Source organism: Rhopilema esculentum, chromosome 16 (assembly GCF_057945365.1).
Source record: "Rhopilema esculentum isolate cy_ngs chromosome 16, ASM5794536v1, whole genome shotgun sequence".
NCBI classification, from domain to species: Eukaryota; Metazoa; Cnidaria; class Scyphozoa; order Rhizostomeae; family Rhizostomatidae; genus Rhopilema; species Rhopilema esculentum.
Window position 1 is genome coordinate 9,033,624 of NC_142830.1, and position 21,164 is coordinate 9,054,787.

The 21,164-nt window shown below is 36.0% G+C and overlaps 1 protein-coding gene across 1 annotated transcript; it reads right to left on the minus strand.

The window, feature by feature from the left end:
* Positions 1-11: 11 nt before the first annotated feature.
* LOC135682738 (WD repeat-containing protein 37) lies at positions 12-19,473 on the minus strand. Its single transcript, XM_065197749.2, has 15 exons — positions 18,998-19,473; positions 17,705-17,830; positions 17,027-17,085; positions 15,729-15,870; positions 9,774-9,845; positions 8,509-8,553; positions 7,769-7,860; positions 5,447-5,495; positions 4,675-4,737; positions 3,535-3,651; positions 3,096-3,237; positions 2,759-2,831; positions 1,926-1,990; positions 1,680-1,794; positions 12-1,383 (listed from the first exon to the last, which is right to left on the minus strand). Exons 1-15 carry the CDS (start codon positions 19,209-19,211, stop codon positions 1,267-1,269), a joined length of 1,491 nt encoding a protein of 496 aa, XP_065053821.1. The 5' UTR covers positions 19,212-19,473; the 3' UTR covers positions 12-1,266.
* Positions 19,474-21,164: the final 1,691 nt, after the last annotated feature.

Below are 21,164 nucleotides of genomic sequence, written 5' to 3' on the forward strand. Positions count from 1 at the left end.
AAATGCACATCGAAGAAGAGTGATAATATTTAAGCACTCGTTTTAAATGAACACCATTACTATAAACCACTAGCAAAAATAAGCCAACGACTGAGCTGTTTGAGACTCACTTTAACTACGAGTCCTTCTTGGAGAACAAAAATACGCGTGTGTACTTTTTCAATACAATTAGAGATTCCCGAAGTTCTCGGAGAACTCCGATAAATGTATCCTATTCTAAGCTACAATCCCGGACAAAACTCGTGAGACTGCTTCCCAAATGCAATCCATTTCTTATTCAACGTGACCCCCTCCCCCTATATCAATTTTGGGGTGTTTTTATGGGCTAAAGTCGAGTGCTGGGACATTTAGCTCTCATACGACACCAACATTAATATAGGGGGGGGAGAGGAGAATTTGATATGTCCCTATTCTTCTTGAGAACAATTGATAGAATGCTAAATTTTTAGTTCAGAGTCAAGGAGTTTTGGCCTGGATTGTAGTTCAATGATCACTCCATTCGATTATTTCTGTGATTACAACATGAAACTATATTCTACAATTACCACAGAAAGTGTAAACAAGCATTTGATTTGCTTTCCCAACTTTATGTTTACTAGTACATTTTAGGCAGTGTACCATAGAACAATCCTTTCGTAGATTTTAAATACATCTGGAAAAGTTTCATAAATATAAACACAAAACATGAGAACAACGAACAGTTTTGAGAAACTTCATTACTTCGCCGAAAATGCCTATCAAAGAATCCTTATAGAAAACATTGGCAAATAAGAATCCTATCAAGGAATTATTTTCTGATTGATCGGTATTTAAGTCCATTTACCTAAAAAAAGGTCCCTGTTCTCGTATTCCGCCCTATCTTTAGTTTTCATTAGAAGTTTGAATATCAAATTTTTCATAGAATAAATAATAGCTCCTAAAAGTAAAGAGGATAGACTAAAATGAACTTTTGCAGCCACGATGATCATCAATAATTTTGATGCGCGAATTTCAATTATGAGAAAAAGCTTACTTTATGTTTGATGCGTTTCATGTTTTCTTTATGCTTCATGTGTTTAGTATCTAGACATTGATATCCGAATAGTTCACTCTATGCGAATACTAATTTAAAAACATAGTTAGCAACTTTTCTCAGATTTAAGACTGAAAGCAAATTACACCAAGTGTTAGCTAGTTATTGTAAGGTTTTAATAAGTACCAGTTGAAAACGCAAAAGGATCAGTAATTAAATAAAATACGTTATTGAAAAAAATTCCAAAAATTTTGCTAAAAAGTAATACTCCATCCAAGAGCTCGTTTGTCGAATCCTGCAGTGACGAGGCTAATGTTTTTAGAATTGCTGTCGTCATACCAACAGGCCGAGCACACCATGCGTCGATGGCCCTATATTGTAAAAAACAAGGCTAGTCAATGAAATAGGTAGAAAGTATCAAGCAATTTAACCCTGTAGAAGTCGGGCTTAGCTATTGCACAAACAAATGAACATTTCCCAAAAGAGGTACTTTTATTCTATCTTCTAAAGGCACAGAAATTTGTGCCAGAACACTTCTGATTGCATCTAAAGAGACAAACTTATCAAAAACATTCATTCTAATGAACGAACGGCTCAAGCTGCTATGGCACGAGTTACTTTTTTTTAAATCACGCTAACAACAAACCATATGAGATTAGAGTAATACCTGCCGATGCCTTCTGGGTAATCTTGCTAGTCTATTGCCATTCAAATCGAACAGCCGAACCTGTCTATTGTCTTGAGGTATTGCAATGACATTTTGTATTGGAGAAATCGATAGCCTGCAAGAAGGAAATACACGTGAATAATACATCATGCTGTTTTGAATCTTCTCCGCACGTATGGAAAATTAAGACATCGAGTATAGCTTGATATGAGTACAAGCGGAGAAAAGGGCTTGTATGTTCTTTACCTGTTAACTGCCGAATCCAAATTAATTGTCGCCAACGGTGCTCTCATGTTCTTTAGGTCCCAGACCTTCGAAAACAAAACAGAAAGGATAGTTGATTCAAAGAAATGGAATTTAGGAGAAAGAATATAAAAGCAAGTATTGACTTGTAAAGAAGGTTCCCGAAAAACCCCTAATTGACAAACCTAAATAATCGAATGATGATTAAAATTGACTGGTATTTACAAATACATATATTTACAAATAGGTTATACGTTGGAGGCTAGAGTTCGAGTCCAGGTTTAAGGAATAATTTAGTCATTTCTCTTTTGTCTTCCAGCGACAGATCGTTCAAGTGATGACGTCATCAAAGAAATATAGAAAGTAGTCTAAAATGTATCATTAAATACCTCTAATTGTGTGAAAACAGTTAAATGTGTAACAAATTGGGCGAAATATTGCTACATGGACACAGAATCTTGCCCCATCAAATCACTGTAATTTGGTCTTTGTTCTAAACTTTAGGAGCCAAGCCAAAATAACAGTAACCCGTAAGCAAAAACTTCAAACCATTTATTGTCCATATCTAACCCAATCTTCGACATTTTTAGCTGGATTTCCAAATTAGCAAATTAAACTATTCTAAACTATATTTTTGTGACGTCGATATAAAGAATTTTATGATTGGGAGTCCAGTGGTAACACTAAGGAGGCTAGAAGCAGTAAATGAACCTGTCACGGGCTCAGTGTTGGTCTTCCCCAATGAGCAGTTTGTATGCACAACTTACTTGTGTGTAACAGCTAACACGCATTTACCTTTCTCCAAAAAAGAATGTATCTGCAAATTTTAGTCTTACCTTGACCGTTCTATCATCACTTCCGCTTACTACATGTTCTGCTTTGTTTGTAAAGACAGCTGATGTGACCGTGCTAAAAAAGGAGAAAAAAAATTTCAAATGGACCTGAAATGTCATAAGTAAAGCTAGAAATCTACAATAACAGCCAGGTATAGAAATAAGCAGCACATCATATCTTAAATTGTCTTTGCCAGAATATATCGAATCGTCTTTATACTGACTAGCAACAACGTAAAGGGCTCGTTTTGTGTAGCATTGCCAGATTAAGGTCTTGGAAAGCAACGAGGACAATAATTACTTTTCGTCAGAAATATCCGTGAAACCAGCAAAAACTTACTCTGAATGTCCTTGAAAAACATTGACTGAATGCATGGTTGGTAGTCTGAAATCCCAAAGGCGAAAGGTTGTGTCCCGTGAGGAGGAGACGATGAGCTTGTGAACTGCATGGGTGCAAGCATGGGTGAGTTCATTTTCGTGGCCTGTGGATGATTAAGAATATTTTCATTCACACAACTATATACAATATCATTTTTAGAAACATTGCAAAATCATACACATTGACAATACTTTAGAAAAATTATCCAATGCTCTTCCCAAAGATTGGGAAGATTTGACGGCTAACAGCCCCTTTAAGCATCCAGAGGCTCCTTCAATACTCATGCGAATCGTTTCACTCGAGATAATTAGTTGCCCTTGCAAATTTTTCCTGATATTAGCTGTGGCAAAAAAATGCAGAATAAATAGCATAAGGTAACGAAAAGAATAGGCAACATCACCTTCCAATGTGTGTACGACTCTGGCACTTTCAGCGTCCCACAACTTAATCGTTCTGTCCCAGGATGCTGTGACAATTTGTTTGCCATTTGCCCACCAATCGGCCGAAACGACTGGTCCTAAATTAAAAACCAAATGATGTCATTAGCCTTCATATATTCAGCTACAAAAAAAAACAAGAAAATAAATTTGCCATGATAAAAATACAAACAAACCGCAGATGCATATATTAAAGCTAGAGAACTGGGTAAATAAACAGTAATCATAGCATAAAGATAAGCACACTTGTCTTAAAGTAACAAACAAAACTGTAAGTAACAAAACTGGCGATGCCAAAGTGTAGGTCCCGTTCTTCCGATGACTGCGTTAATCTTATGACTAGAATACCTAGGACTGAGCATGTTACCAACAAAGAAATGTTTAGAAGAGCAGAGACAAAATGACACAGGTAGCTAGCAAGGTAAAAGAAGCTAAGAGAGGCCGGTTATAACATAAATGACAAGTACCAGTTAATAGATACCAGCCCACCTGCCAGAACAGAGAGAGATAGTTGCAAACAAAAGTCTGTGAAGAGAACATCAGAGGACAGGAAGTTGTGGAGATCCACTGTCACCTAACTCTTTAACGGACACAGAACTATGACAGACAGGCGTTCAACTTCCCAGAATTATGCACAAGTGAAATTATGCACAACTTTAACTGGCTGACGCCCGGCTGACGCCCGGCTGACGCCCAGCTGACTTGAATTATGAGAAGTTCTGGGATAACTTAACATTCGAAAGCTACCTTTATCAATCACTAATAAAAACAGCTTTAGAAATATTGAAGCTTAAATTTTGGATCCAGGAAGTATCATATGAATTGACAGTCTCAAATTAATGCCATACATTGGCTGGTGGATACAAATGCCCTCTTTCTAATTGGCTTATTTCGTTCCACAAATGGATATATTTTCCATCTTGTGCTTTCGGAACATTATTCTGACGTTTTATACCCTGAGGAGTATCAGGCAAAAAATTTTTTCAAAATGTTGTATAAAGTTTGCCTTTTTCAAAGCCATTTTCAAATTTTGTACCGCCAAAAGGAGAACAATCGACTGATTGATGTGGACTTAAAAAGCAAACAATGTTCTGCAGCCTTACCTTCGTGCCCACTCAGCTCTAAAAGAGGAGCTCGCATTTTATATGTATGCTGACCATCAGGTGCTAGAATAATTAACAAAAACAAATTAATTTAAAAAGTTGTATTTTACCTAACAAGAACTCTTCGTACGTTATATAAAAAACCCTGTCTAAAGTCATTTCCAACTGACATGTTCAAAAGAAAAAGGAATACCATATTGCCTTCAAAAATAACTTATATGCAGCTACTCATCTTTATAATTTAAAAATATCTATTATAGATAGTTTCTGATATATTTTTGATACACTTCTTTTTAGGTGTTATTGATCACAAAAAACATATTACTAACTATTACTGAATGGTGACCACTACACCACATATCGGTCAGTTACCGTAATGCCTCGAATAAGCGCCCAGGTGCTAATTTAATTTTAGAGGCCCCAGGGTGGGCGCTTAATCGAAGGAGGCGCTTAATCAGGGGGCGCTTATTTAAAAACAGATTTGGGAGTAATTAAAAAAAATTAACGTGTTTTAAATTGAAGCACTTGTTTTCTTTCGTTCTTAATTCGCTCTTTCGTTGATAAATAGAATTCGAATAATCGCCCGTTTCTGCAGGTTGAAGGATGGTTGCTTATTTGATGGGTGGGCGTTTATTCGAGGGGAAGCGCTTATTCGAGGGGAAGCGCTTATTCGAGGGGGCGCTTATTCGAGGCAGTACGGTATAATAGAATGTTAATGGGAAAAGGTATACATAAATGAATATTTTCAAATGGATAAAAAGGAAAATTCTACCTTCTAGATCCTCATCTTGTTCATCGTCTCCAGAACCAGGACGAGAGCTCTGTGGGGTCAAAGCGGTCAAAGAATCAAATGGAGAAACTCTTTCCTGGGTTAATTGCGTGCTTAACAAAGAGGTTCGTGAAACAGAAGTCTATACAATGCTCAAATACTAATTGCAAATATAAGTTGCATGACCCTCTAAAACAACAACCCTTTTGATAATAAATATCATTAGAAAACATTGTACTAGGTTTAACTGTAGAGCTGAAGTGGTTTTGTGTGTAAACAATAATAATAATAATAATAATAACAATAATAATGGAAACATTTTCATTTTAAATTCTTAAACACTACAGTTACAAAGCCCACAAGATAAGGTACTTTGTAAATGGCTTGCCTGTTACATAAGTTGAGTAAATGTTACACATAGTCATAACAACAGAAAGATATACTGACAATAGAGAATAACAAGACGTTCGTTAAACAGATACAGGCTTTGGGTTGTCCCATGTTTTTATACGCCGGCAAAAGATGTAGTAGGTAGATCTAATGATGATGTTTGATAGTTTACAAATCATATAGTGTGTGTGTTGTTGATCAAGATTAAGCATGTCACACATTTCGAGGAAAGAAGTGGATGCTTGACCAAAGATACCAAGTGAACCGATAGAAAGGTTGACAAAAGTGACGGATTTGTATGAAGAAGACATGTCTGATATTAATGGTGATACTTGAGCCTTTTTCTCTCTGCATCGCTATCGAGATTTGTTTCGCAACCAACAGTAAGTTCAAGGATAAAGAGACTTTTGTCAGGTCAGGACGGAATCGTTCTCCAGTGATGACAGAAGGAGAAAAGAATGTATTGAGATCAGCATTAAGAGATGACCCTTCAATGGCTTGTAAGGAGTTTGCAAGGGAGAGCAGGGCAGAGTTATGCATCCATGTATAAACCTTCGTTGAGATATGTTTTACAACCAGATATGTTTATGTTTATGTTAATAGACAGGAGAACCAGAAAACTTGATGCACAAATTGACTCACAATGCACAAAGCCTTCTATCCAAAGAATGACGTTGACAGGTTATATGTAGGAAGAAAAGACGGTGGAAGGGGGCTTATTTCTATTGAAGATTGTGTTGAGAATTCTGTGCTCGGTTTGAGAGAGTATGTTGAGAACAGTAACGAAAAGCTATTAAGAGCAGCAAAAGACTGGTCTGAAGAATGTGAGGAATCTGTGGATGACCTTAAAAAACGCAGAGCAGCAGAAAGAAGGGAGAGGTGGAAAAAAACCAATGCATGGACAGTTCATAAGACAAACGAAGGATATAGCAGATAATATGTCATGGCCATGGCTCAGAAGTGGAACGTTAAAAAGAGAAACTGAATCACTAATTACTGCTGCACAAGATCAATGCATTCGAACAAATTACATCAAGGCAAGAATAGATAAAACCCAGGAAAATAGCCTCTGTCGTATGTGTGGACAAAAAGAAGAAACGGTAATGCACATCATTTGTGAATGCACGAAACTTGCACAACAGGAGTACAAAAGGAGACATGGCTTGGTAGGAACAGCAATCCATTGGGAATTATGCAAGCAGCTAGAATTTAATCGTGCTGTTAAATGGTATGAGCACAAACCAGAATCTGTCCTTGAAAATGAAAAAAACCAGTTGCTGTGGGACTTTGAAGTGCAGACGGATCATCATATAGAAGTTAGAAGGCCTGATTTCATCATTGTTGACAAAGGAAAGAAGACATGTCAGATTGTGGATATTGCAATACCTGGAGATCACAGAGTTGAAATGAAAGAAAGAGAAAAAAGAGAGAAATATTAAGATGTGGCAAGAGAACTACAGGTACTATGGAATAAGAAAGTAACTGTTATTCCAGTAGTGATCGGGGCTTTGGGAACAGTTCCAAAATCATTGAAAAATAGATTAGACCAAATTGGAATCCGAACAAAGATTGAAGCCATGCAGACTACCACGTTGCTGAACACAGCCAGGATCATAAGGAAAGTCTTGGAGCTCTAAGGAGGCTTGTTGCAACTGGACCTTCAAGAAATCCACCAAAAACGGTGTGAAATGAACTCACAATAATAAAAATAATAATGATAATAATGATAATAATATCTTGTTTATACAGGTTAACTTTGGTCGGCAACAACGTGCTGTTATCAATAAAGGACCTGTCTAAAATATACATGGATTACCGAAATAAAAATTATATACACTATGAAGATGAAGTCTTAAAAGTCAAAGTTGAAATTTTTACATAGATACATTACATAGATTTTTACGTACATAAATTATGAATTTATTAAGAACTTACACTAGGAGAATCTAATGTTGATGGTGATTTACTTCTGAAGTCGGTAAACGATAAACTTGGCTTCCATATATGACATGTGGTGTCTCCAGCCCCTAAATTAGAATCAAATCTGCATTTAATTGGACAGAAGAATGCATAATCGTAGTTTGAAAGCTAACCCTGAAACTTTCGGCTATAATTAAAATGTGGACCCGTCAGAAATACTTGGGATTAAAAGGAACAGCATCAACAAGGCTTATCAAAAATCCATTGAGAAAGACAAGTAAGAATGGGAAAACATTAAAGTCCTTAAATTCTCATAAACCGTTTTGAAAAAATATACAGTTGGGATAATAATTGCAAAAATACCACATGACAACTGAACACCATAATTAAGGGAAAAATCTAGAATTAAATAATCGCCGGAAACCAAAAAATAGAAAACGTTAGATATTCAGAAAACACTATCTCTTAAACGTTTCCACCGATGAAGACTTCGGTCGAAACGTTTAAAAGATAGTGTTTTTTCTGAATATCTATATCATTTTTATTACACTCGGTGCATGAGCTTTTGAAAGTATTCATATATATATAAATATATAAATTGGAGTTTATTAAAATTGGATTATACTAGAAATATAATAAGGTTGTGAGACACTAGGGCTGTACTGAGGTGCTCAAGCAAACTCAATGCCCACGTTTAATCAACTATTGTTTAACAATATAAAACAGACTGGTAAGAAGGAAGAAGAAAGACTCACCTGAACAAATAAGCTGATCAGTGGGATGAAAACGTACGGAATTGACTGTAAAGGAAATCAATATTTGTCAAGATTGAGAGATCTACATTCCTCAAAAGTATAGCACCATTTACATAGGCAGAAACATTTTGATATATCATTAAGACAGCAATTGTGAAACGAAAAATCGGTTTGAACAGACTCGTTGTTATTTTCTAATTCATTCCATTCAACCGAAAATAACAAATTTATTTAGTAGCTAATTAAATTTACTTGTAAGTGTCTTCCATAACAGCAATACTAGTCAGTTTAGATATCACAATCAGGCTTGCATACGCAACTCCATTGTAACCTACTTAAAGACTTAACTCTTTTTCTTTCTCCGGGGACTAAATAAAGTCAGTTAGTAGCAAAGCAATCCCTCCTTTCGATATTGAAAAAGTGCCCACCTTATTCTTTTAAACATTGGTGAGCTAAGTTAGATCGGCTTAAATCGCGGGATATAATTTGAAACAGTTTCATTTCTCTGAATTCAAATTTAATAACTCAATTTAACAACTAAAAACTAAGTTGGTATCACTCTTATTCAAAAATTGACACCATTGACAAAGCGTGGCATTTTGAAGTGTGACCAAATCATAGGGAGGGGCCCAGGTCACTGACCGCCTAAGCATGGGCAATGGCAACTGCCTTTAAGCAGTCTTGATTCACACACGGTAGGACGGACCAGAGCGGCAAGAATAGGGGGGGGGGGTTCGCTAGATAATGATTGACATCACACCCTCCAGGTGACTGGAAATGCCCATTCTCAAAATCTAGTTTTCAACTTCAAGATAAAGAATATAAGAAGATAAATTAAGTAAATTTGTCCATTACTTTCCTACAATTGACTACCAAAAAATGCCGAATTAAAGCAAAATTTACCGAAGAACACAAAATATTCGCACCCCTCCCCAAGAAGAGGGTCGCACCCCCCCAAGGAACCCAAAGTTGCCCTCCTAATAGGCAATAAAAATGCTAAAATGAAATTTTTTATCGGTAATGCTTTAAAAACCTTAGAAGAATCTGCTTGAGTTTTTCAAATCCCTCGAAATTGTCTCGAAGAGTGCCAATTTGAATAAAAACATCACTAAAGGCTACTTTTGAGTCAAGTATAATTTCATGTTTCTCTTTAAAACATGTCTGATTTGCTCACTTTTTAACAATCTAATAGAAATACCATTGGCGAAACGAATTGCAATTGGCAAAGTCACATTTAATAAGATGTACGGACTAAGATGTATTACCTGATCCGTTGTGACCATGATACTGTGTGAGGCATTGCCCGCTTTCGATATGCCAAACCCGTGCAGTGCGGTCTGAAAAATATAAAAAAACAACGTCAAAAAATATTTGCAGAAAATTGGGCAGGCCCAAATATCATCCAAATAAATAGAAAAATAATACTTGCAACAAACGTGTTTCTATTCCCGTGAACAAGATTTTCTAGGGTAATTACTACCATGTTCCTGATTAAAACAAAGTAATGTAATCTTTAACATTATTTTTTTACCATAAAAGCTCTATCAAGCTTCCTTTCTTATAAGTCCCCTCTCTATTAAACCCCCCCATAAAGCAAAAAGTTAAAATAAGCTCCCCTCTTCAGTCCCTTATCACAGAATAAGAATATTATTATTCTGTGCCCTTATGTTATATCAAACAAAGAAAATATGCGCAGTCAGTGGATCTTTTGACGGGAAACGGCCCATTTAAACATCATGCCGTCGGAGCGAGATATGGGGGGCTGCCCATTGTATTGCCTCTCAATCAGTACACTGTTATAAGGAAATACAGTACAGTTTGACAGTTATTGGGGGGGAGGGGCTCAACCCCTCCCACCTTTCGACGCCGACGGCCCTGTATAAGATTTACTTGTACGCCTTAGAAGTCAAATAGTACTAAACAGTTAGTGGCTGTCACCGCTATTGGGCAGGATCAAGTTTGTGTTGGAGGAGTGGTAATATTTTGGCAACATATTTGGCAACATATATAATGTAATCCTATGATTTTCAAACTGCCTTTACATAGTCAAAAATTGGGCAAATAGGGGGGCTTAAAAGGGCGTGGCGCGAGCCGCCATTGATTGCAGGAACCTGGGCAGAAGCAATCGAAAATGTCTGAAACATTTTTTAGGGAAAGTTTTGTGCGTCGTGGAAATATTTAGTGGGGAAAATGAAACGATACCATAGGATATGATACATAAAACACAATAAAATACAATACAATACAATACAATACAATACAATACAATACAATACAATACAATACAATACAATACAATACAATACAATACATAAATTAACAAATGATGACGCCACAAAAGTCTTTTCTAAAAGTTTTTTAATTTGGACACAATTACATGAAACAGCATCATGAAATATCTCTAAACATGCCAAATCAGGTAAATGTGTTGCGAAGTTGCTGGGAGACTGACAAAATTTGATGAGACTTTTAAAAGAAATTGATATTTTCGCTTTCCTTTGAAAAATAGCTCCCCCCTTCCCCCGACTCAATGTTGAATGCATGATCTTGAAGTAATAGTGATAGAACTATAAGTCCAACGTTGGTCTGCGGGGGAAGGGGGGATTCGAATTTACAGGGGCAACGTAAAGTAGAAAACTACAAAAATTGCATTTTGTCCCAACAATTTGACTGGGATTAGGCTAGACCTTCATTATTTGCAGAGACCTCTGTAATTTTGATATTTTGTTTAAAACATTGCAATTCGTTCGCAAAATTGAAATGTTTCATTTGCCATATATAGCCCATATCCTATAGATTTGGCTTTCTTGAAGTATTTCATGGTGTTTTTTAAGGTTATGCAGCTAGAATCCAAAAATTCTAGATAATATACTTTTAGACGTCACACTCAGGAATTGGTGAGACATCTCGGATTTCATATCATTTAATTAAAAAGATTACCGATTTGTTTACGATACATTTTTAATGGTATAAAGAATGTTTAACGTCCAAGAAAAATCCCTGGAAATCTTTAGAAATTCCGAAGAAATCCAGAAATCTCTGTCAAATCTGTTCTAAAATAAGAAAATCCCAGTCAGGATTTTAGAAATCCCAAAACTCTCGTACGCTACTTGAGGTAGTGAAATGCTCCTCGCTTGAAATGTTGTTTGAGAACATTTGTATGTCCTTAGGATTTGTATGAACCACCTCATTGGTATGAACAAAATGGGAGCTCTACAGCCGGCTGGCGATAACCGCGGCTCTACGCGGCGGCCGTGGACTCTCTGGCCGGAGGTCGCACGGAGGCGGCGTGAGCTACGCAGCAACCTGCAAGCTACAGCTGGAGCTATGACCCGCACCTGCTACGCAATATTTATAATCACGATAAAAGTGAGCCGTAGCGATTATGGGATGCGCAGAAAAATGCGCAATGAAGTGTTTATAATTGGGATTGTTTGGATTCTTTACGACAATTTATTAGCACGGAGAAGCCGAAACGTACAAGGGCGGCGCTAGATAGGGGGCTGGGGAAGCCCCCCACTTCTTTTGGGTTGAGCCCTTCCACTTTTTTACAAAAAATTGTTAAAATGAAAAGGATAAAAAAAATTGAAGAAAAGAATAATGCGATAAATCCTTTCATTGCTTAATTTCCAAGGAATAAGCCGAAGTCTACGGGCTTTCATAAGGTAATGAATTCAATTTTAAGACTGGAATCACATCAAACGTAATAAAAGCATACCTTAAAAGTAGCAAAACGTTTTAAACGATTGCAAGAAAATAACCGCAAGAAATATTATTCTGAAATGTATTTTAAGTGAATCTAAAGGGCGTGTTTGCAAAAAAATTCCTGGGGAAGCCTCTGCTTCCAGATATACCTGGGGCCTCCGACCACTTCTCGTCCTGCCCATTCCAATGTATCGCTAGCATAACGAGTGTCCCAAAAAATCATAGGCAAAAAATATCGTGAAGCATTTTAGTGCGTTGTTCAAAAGTTGGATCTTTAGTCTAATTCTCTTTTCCGGGCAATTTTTTATCTTAACATTTTCCAAAAATGGATCATAGAAAAAGCAGCGGAATCTTCAAGTTGAAAGTAGTCTATGCTGAAGATTTCACGTTGTTTGGACCGTCAAGAAGCGAATCGGCCCATTTTAAAAATTTAGCTTTTGTTATACATTTCATGCTGAATTTCTTTTCATAGGCTTGGAAAGTGGCGTGATGGCAACAGCATAATGAAGACTGATGAAAAAAGACTTGTACTTTGCAGAACATAGACGTCGGATCGTGAAGTAAGCACAAATGTTTCCGACGAAATGTTTCCAACACCTTGGTATGGTATTTAATATTTCAAAAGGACCCATGGGATTACGCTGTGAAAAAAACCTTCACGATCCTTCACAAGATGAGTAAAGCAATAGGAATATCTGAGAAAATATTGTGCATGATTTTCATGAAGCGACAACAGATCACATTAATAGTCACTGTAACCTACGATGAAAAACCCCAAAGCAGATTTTGCTACATTGTAAAACTGATTATGCTAGAATGGAAATGCGCCAGAGCAAATAGCAGAAGAGGTAGTTGACCTAGCCAAAGCAATGAAAAAAAATGTCTTTGTCTGAAGAATTTTACCCGGGGGTGATGGCTGGAATGCAAAAGTCAGCATAACTAATGGAAGGATAAAGAGCTGTGTGCACGTGAAGAATTGCCATTTATATATAAAACCAATATAGATCCAAACCAATATAGAACCATCTACATCTGAATGCAGAAGGAATACGTCGCTTGGCAAATAATTTTTTGAGAACGGTACAGAGTCAACATAAGGGGATTTGTGGGATACTAGGGACCCTTTGAGCAAATTAGAAACGGATCAGGAGTCGGAATCTGAAACATCTCTGATGAAATTGATGTTCGGTCCAAATCAAAATTGGTGAAAGAATGCAAGTAGCGTAATCATAGTGTACCTAAACACCAATTCTCGATCTCCCGATCTACATTCTCTTCTCGACATTGTTCCTGGGTAGGGGCAAAGACAAAACAACTGGCTATATAATCTAATAAACCCTCGACAATATGCAGTGTGCTACTAACAGGGACTACTGTAGATTGACATTTGCAAGGTGATGTTGCCCTTTCGTATAGCAGTAACAGTTCAACAGAAAGCGAGTTACCAGTTGATATGCTACCCTTTGTCATAGATGAGGTAAGGACTCTTAAAGGCAGTCTGTTCCCTCAAGGATTGGCTAATACGGAGAAAAGGTATTCCCGCTATAACGGATAACGGATTACGATGCTTGCTTAGGCTGGCCTAGCTGTAGTAGTGGGCGATATTTGAAACTGCGAGCAAAAAACTATCAGGAATGGCAAGAGGATTTAATTACTGGAATTGAATAATGATAATGGAAGCATTTCCTTTCGCTGTTGACATATTTGTCGTAGAAGCCAAACAGGGAGCCACATTTTTCTAGTCACAGCTTCACTACAACGGGAACACAGGCATTTGATTCAAAACCTCTTCGAATCAAAATTGTCTCTGATTGGTTTAAATCGTTTAATTATCGATCAATTTCACTCCCTTGAAAATAAAGTTGAGCACAATAGGGGACAGACTGCCTCTAATGACATACTGATAAAATAAGATACCTGATAAAATTATTATTTTGTGACTTTTTCCTATAGGTATGAATCCTATGAAGAGCCTAGTGAAGTCGGATGAGGGGGCAGAGGGTTCAACCGCTTCTCCTTTTCTGAATATGTTGCATTGGTAAAGAAATTCGCGAAAAAAATTTCTAAACAAGACGACTATGATTCCAAAATGTGACAAATCTAAATTTTGGCTGTACGCTTGCGGAAGGGGCAAGACGCCCCTACAAGAACTGAATGGTAATTTTAAGGGAAAAAGCAATTTAAAAATTGTTTGATGTACGATGCGCTCAAGCCCTGGTTGTGTAGCCTGTAGGCTAACTAAACCAACTGTTTTTAGAAATGGAAAAATTGAGCAACAAGTAAATAAGCAGCAAATATAAATATATTGTTATGTCCATTAGGTGTCGTGCTTTCTTCACTGATTCACAGGATTAGGATTAGTTTAAACGGCATCGGATTTCATTCATTGGGGCAGGTTTGCAATAAACTCCGTTTATACTAATGCCTGCTGTGTCGAGACATCTCGCTAACAACAAATAAGGGGTCATACATAAATGATGTCACCTTATAGATATAGCTCAATGCAATTTTCCTTAGAAGAGATGATCCCACTTTTACCAAGGTTGCATCACCAAAGCTGGAAACCCTTCCCTCCCTTCCCCCTCTCAAAGCGTCACCTTCCATCATAAAAACCGTAAACCCCCCTCCCCTTCCTTCTTCTGCAAGGAACGTCATTTATTTATGACCCCTTATGACAGCTGCAAGCTTCTAGCTCAGTTTATAATTTCTCTAGACTTGTTTCAGGTGTGGCTGTATATTTTGAGGACAAATATTAGCTATTACCAATGCAAATTGAAAAAATATCATAGTCTTAAAGCCAGTGCTTGTACAGGCGTTATAACCAGGGGCGTGGTGGGAATGGGCCGGGAAAATGAAGGAAATTAATGTGGCGGAGTTGTTACAAATCTAAGTTACAAATGATAAAAACTTAAGAATGTGGAAAAGTATTCCTATGTTATGATGATATGCAACTGCATTTTAATCTGTCTTTTAAGTGCCTGTTTTATCATAGAACTGAAGAAAGTGAAGAATAAAACTAATTTATATGCAAGAGACTCTTTTGGAACTTTTTTATCATTCAAAGAAGGGATTGGGTGCCTAGTTTATAAAAGATCAGGGATCTTACACCACCCCCAAATGTTTGCAGCTTTTTTCTATCAAAGAACTTTAAATTGCATATAAGTTTGTTTATTACTTAGCAAATATTAAATTATATCTTAGATGATACTTTCCACATGTTAAGCTTCTTCCTTGTGATTTATGTGATTGTGTTATATTTAAATAAAGCTCACCTAAAAACAGGGAAAGCATTTCATAGCCTGGTCTGCATAAAAGAAACTGACATGGCTTAGGAAAAACAGCTTCAGGTTTGCTAAAATGGACTTTCCACACTTACCAAGTTACCAAGTGGACTATTTATTTGAAACTGATGTTGTCTGTTTTTAGAAAAAAATACATGGCTGATCTAATTATTAGTTAAAATGTTAAAATTTAATTTTTGGATCTAATCATAATAAAAAATTAATAAAAATAACCTGCTGATGCTGTTGCAATAAGTTGCAGATTTGGCCTTGAGCATGTAACTTCCCATATACCATCTTTATGTCCACAAAACTCATGAATTTGGTGGCATTCCAAATTTATGGCCTGATTTGGTATCTTTAAACTAGATACAATCTAAAAATGCAAATAAAAAACAATATTATCAATCAATGATAATCAGAGCTTTAAAATTGACTTTTAGGTTTTGAGTTGGCCCATAGTTGACTTCTTGGGATAGTTCTATCTACCCTTAATACCAGTTTGACAATATAGAATTTGACAGGTAATGACATGATATATGTCTATTTTATAATGCTTTTGAAGCATTATAATATATACATTTTAATGTCCATGCATATTATTGTGAATAGCAATGTTAAGGTTATCAATCACAGGCAATAAAAATACAAGATGGTATCAACCAACAAATGAAAAAAGCACTTCTACTTGGTTTTTTGGCTCTCAAATCTGAAGCAGATTCTTCTGAATCTGAAGAACCTTTTCAACATTTGTTTCTCTTATATCTCACCTTGTGAAGCTGCTCATTGAGCCTTTCCGTCTTTTTGGCAATTATATATTTTTGAAGGCTTTAAAATTTTGCATCTTGAATTTGTGTTTTGAAACAATTTGCCACTTGCTAAATTGTGGAATATTATAAATTGCGATGCAAGTAAATTGTGTCAAAATATTTTCTTGAATGAGGCATAATTCCTACATTGTTTCATATTAAGCCTGGAATTCCTTTGAATTCATATCAACTCTGAATTTACTTCACCAACTTGCATCAAAGTGCACAGCATTTTTCATCACTTGTTTTTTTGTTTCTTCCTAAACCTTTTTTCATGTTTTAAGGCAAATAACCGAACAGTCTTGTGTCCTCATCTTTAAAAAGTTTGTCATTAATATCCTTGGCAGCTAAGCAATTTTCAAAATCAACAAAGGTCTACTCATTTTAGTACAGAAACATGATAAAGTTCTGAAAACAAAAATCCATCTTGACTTATAAGTGCATCCACAAAGATTTACTCTTGATAGTCTTGGTTTCTGGCCACAACAGTGCCAATATCCAATCAATTATTTGTGAGTGGAATAGAAAACACTCTTAGGCCTTTTAATGTGAGTCCAGAAGGATACATGTACAATAGCCTGCCTCAAACTATGTGGCTTGGAAAAGGTTTTATCATAGAAAGAAGTTCAAAATATTTCTTTTAGATAGTTAACAGGACCTGAGTGATCTGCAATTCATACCAAAAATAGAAATTAATAGCAAAGATTGCAAATTGAATGTCACCTTGCTTGTAGAAACTTTATATGTTGTTTTCAGCTTTTGAGACATTAACTGTCCAGCAGCTATTGAAAAAAGTATGATATGAGCAATTTACTTCCGGTTAGGCAAAATAAGATGTCAAATTTTCACAAGTATTATAAAAAACTGTAAGAGTTTGTATTAATCGTTTCTGTCAATAACTACAGAAAAAAAACAGTTACCCCAAAAAATAATTTGTCCTTGCTCACAAAGGTGTAAGGTAACAATTTAATGCATCCCAACATAACCTTTCTGACTTAATCTACCTTGAGACCAGAAATATTTTCAGTACTGATGTACTCAATATTTTCTTCAAAAAAATATTAAACATATTTTAGACTCCATGATTAATGACAATATTTATCAAGCCTAATGATCACCATTTACTTAGATAAATATTATGAATATACATCCATTGGAAGTTTAATTGCAAAGCAGTCTTTGACTGTGTGGTGTCTGCATATCAATATTTGAAATGATATACTATTTAATTTGAAATGACACGCTTACCACCAAACTATCTAAAATATTTTGGACATGAAGAATTTTGAAAAGCATTGAAAATTTCACTTCTTACACTACATGCATAAATAGTTACAAATTTGAAATAAAAGAAAATGTAACTTTATGAGAAGTTTAACTTTTTGATTCAATGCTACTTACATGGTTTTTTATTAGCAGACCTTACAGCAGCTGTTGTGTCTTGCAAGATATCTGCACCAGGATCAGACTTATCTCCACTTTGGAATGCTTTGTACTTTGCAGTAACAACTTCAATTTTGGCTTGAACTGAAAAAGCAAGAAAAGTTTCTAGACATTCCATATCAAATCAAGGTTCTTGTATTGTAAATTGGTCTGAAATTTATGCTTCCTCAAAAAGAATTTGCAAATTTATCTATGTTGACACCCAATCTGGTGTTAACACCTTGTCACTTATCACTGATATAATCAATTATAAAGATTACAGGTCTTTTCAGACTTTTTCTATTGAAGCTGTTAAAACATTTTCCCAGTTAGGTCTTATTCAGCTGGTTGATCTATTCTCATCTAAACACTAAACTCTGCATACAGATATGTCGACAAAACATCTCATGAATATGAAACATCACAAATTTGCTTTCATAATTTTTCTGGGTTCATGGTTTTCCAAGATCACAATGATGATACCTTTTCAACATGAAGAAATGCCAATGAGATTGGCTTTAAATATACATGGTAATACAAAAAAATGAATATGTTACTATCTTTTCAAACCAAGGAACTGCTGAAAGGGTGGGTGGGTGCAATCTGAAGATGGTTTTGCCGAGAAAGTCACAATTTCTCAATTTTCTCCGAACTTAATTGAATCATTAATAACTTTGTTTTCTTGAATGTCTAAGCTACAGTGTGGTCTATCTTCATTTTGAGAATCCACTTCATGGAATTCTCTCGTCAATATTTTTCTCTGTGTACACTTCTTTAATTCATCAATTATCATCTTTAATCTTTTGTGTTTTGGTGTTTGAAGTTGCTTTTAGTCTCAAAAAACAGAAGTACTTGTACATACGTAATAGTGGAATTTAGTAGCAACACTACACTGAAACTGAACTAAAATTTCATGTCTTGGAATTTAATGTATCAAGATTTCTCAGCAAATTGGCATTAATATAAATATATCTCTAACCATAATTTGGATGTCTTGTTATTACTATTGAAAATTTCTATCGTTTGTTTTCAGCTACATTATTCAGATTTTGAGCTAGTAGAGCAGCTTCTATCTGTTTCAATTAGTAAAAGGATAAAGAGCAAAGGAACTTGTATGAGGATGGCCCCACCTTGATTTCAATCTCTCTACCTCAGGCGGGCCAAAAAACATTCCCAAAAAAGATAGCAACATATATAGAGGCAGGCAAGTGTTTTTAAGACTAAAAGCCATTGAAGAGATTATACGAGTTTTTTTCAAACATGCTAACTTACGTTCAGCATTTTCGATGCAAACTTTTTCAAATTCTCTCTCGATTTCTGAAAATAATCCTCGCAGCTTCCGTTGAACATCTCTCGGAATAGCACTATCGGGAAGTTCCCCATCGATATTATGTGACGAATACCTTCTGTCTTTCACTCTTCTTATGGACAATCTTTTGTTCTTCGGTTTGATGTACGGTGGCGCTTTCTCAATGTTTTTCTCCATCGGTAGCAGCTGCGAAACGAAAATTGTTAACCTGTCGCCCAAGATCTTCTCACCTACGGAGGTCTATAATTTCGTCATTCGCATTAGGTCAAAGTTATTCTTAAAAGTATTCTTGCAACATCTTTGCCCAATGATTCATAATCTTATTTGTAGTAGAAATCTATTTGAAAAACTAATATCCAGCTTCTAGGCATTTATGACGAAAAGGTCGATCGATCGTGGTCGCCATGATCTCAAAACAAGAATGCCTCGGATTCCTGGTTGAATCGAAACTGAGACTAGGGCTGAACTGCACTGGAGCCAGTGAGGTTTTTCCACTGATCTAAAAAAAAGACTTTTTTTTAGATCAGTGGGTTTTTCGCTGGATCAGGGAAGCCGGAGAAGGGGCGGAGGGAGACTATTACTCCCTTGCCCATTGATAGGAGGCCAAGTGATATTTCCACTACCGTGCCCTTGACATCGATCTTTAGCAATTATTAAAGATATTCATATGAAAACTTGACTGTAGTGTCTTATTCATGACGAAATTTCTCAAAACTTGCAAGAAAATTTCTTATGACAGTCGTTAGTCCATTTGCAAGATGTCTACAGAACATTGAAATATAATGACACTTGCAAAATAATTAGTAGAAGCTGGGAGCTTTTCCAAATGCCCTTTACAGAAGCCTACCCCTTGCCCTTTGGTCGTTCCGGCGTCCGTGGGCTGGAACAGGACCATCGAGAAGCAACACATTACTAGGGTAAACATTTATATAAATTCTAGCTATGTTTTATTTTACAGTGGTAACATAGGAAACGATAAATAGGTGTTTTAGAACTGAGCTGGCTCAAAGCACCCTATATAAATATTGGCCAAGAGTAGTTGAAGACTTTTCAGAGAAAGGAAAGCACATTAATGTAACATGGCTCAGTAACTGAAATACTGTGCAAGAGAAGTTGAAATTTTAGTGAAGGGAACGTATATGATTGTATAACTGAGAGTAAGTGAAAATTTGGACAACAGTAGGTGAAGTTTTATACACCTCTTAAATTTATATCATGGAAATTATACAACACCAAAATTTTGGTTTATAAAGTGTAATTTCAAAACAAGAATTATTAGCAAAGGATAGCATGCTATATAGATTCAAGTAAAGACAATTAAGTGAAAATGGCTATGAAATTATCGTTTCGTTAACATTTGGGATCTCTTTGCGGAGACATTATTTTGACTAAAAATGTTTTGACAGATAATGACAGATAAAGAAAAGGAAAGCTGGCATACCTCGATTCATCAATGATATCATTTTCATTTTCATTTCATTCTATGGATTGTCCTTTGGAAGAGCTGAATGGTGTCAATGTTTTAGATTGGCATAATTTGGTCCACAACTCAGTAAACTGAGTATGTTAAACTGGGCCTAGAGTTTATTTCCTAGCCTGGAGTTTTCGATCAATATCCTGACGTTTTTTACTCTGAAGAGTGTCAGTTGAAAGAACTTAAGCATGGTTTAAAACATTTCCTTTTCTCAAAGCTATTTTTAAAACTCAGTTTTCGTATTTGCACTGCAGTTTTTCAACTTTGCTGCATCAAGGCAAATCAGTGAATATGCACATCTATATTTATAAGTAAGAGAAGATCCAGAGGTCTTTGATGAAGAAGCGCTCTTTTGACTGGGTTATTATTTAAAATGTTACACGACATGAAATAATAAAATATAAAACTCTATTGTATATCTGAGCACACGTTGTTCAAGCATACTAGTTATAAATTCATCATTAAATATACAGAGTAGAATATCTCCATTTGCATGGAAGTTTGACATTGGAGGTCATTTAGTTTCTGTAGCATTGCTGCGCATAGACTGACTGCATGGTTTATCATTGTTGAGAGGCATATGTTCCAAACTATTCCATAGATGGGTGTGTCACTATGGGTTTAGCTGTGGGGTGATATACGCGACACTCTATGAT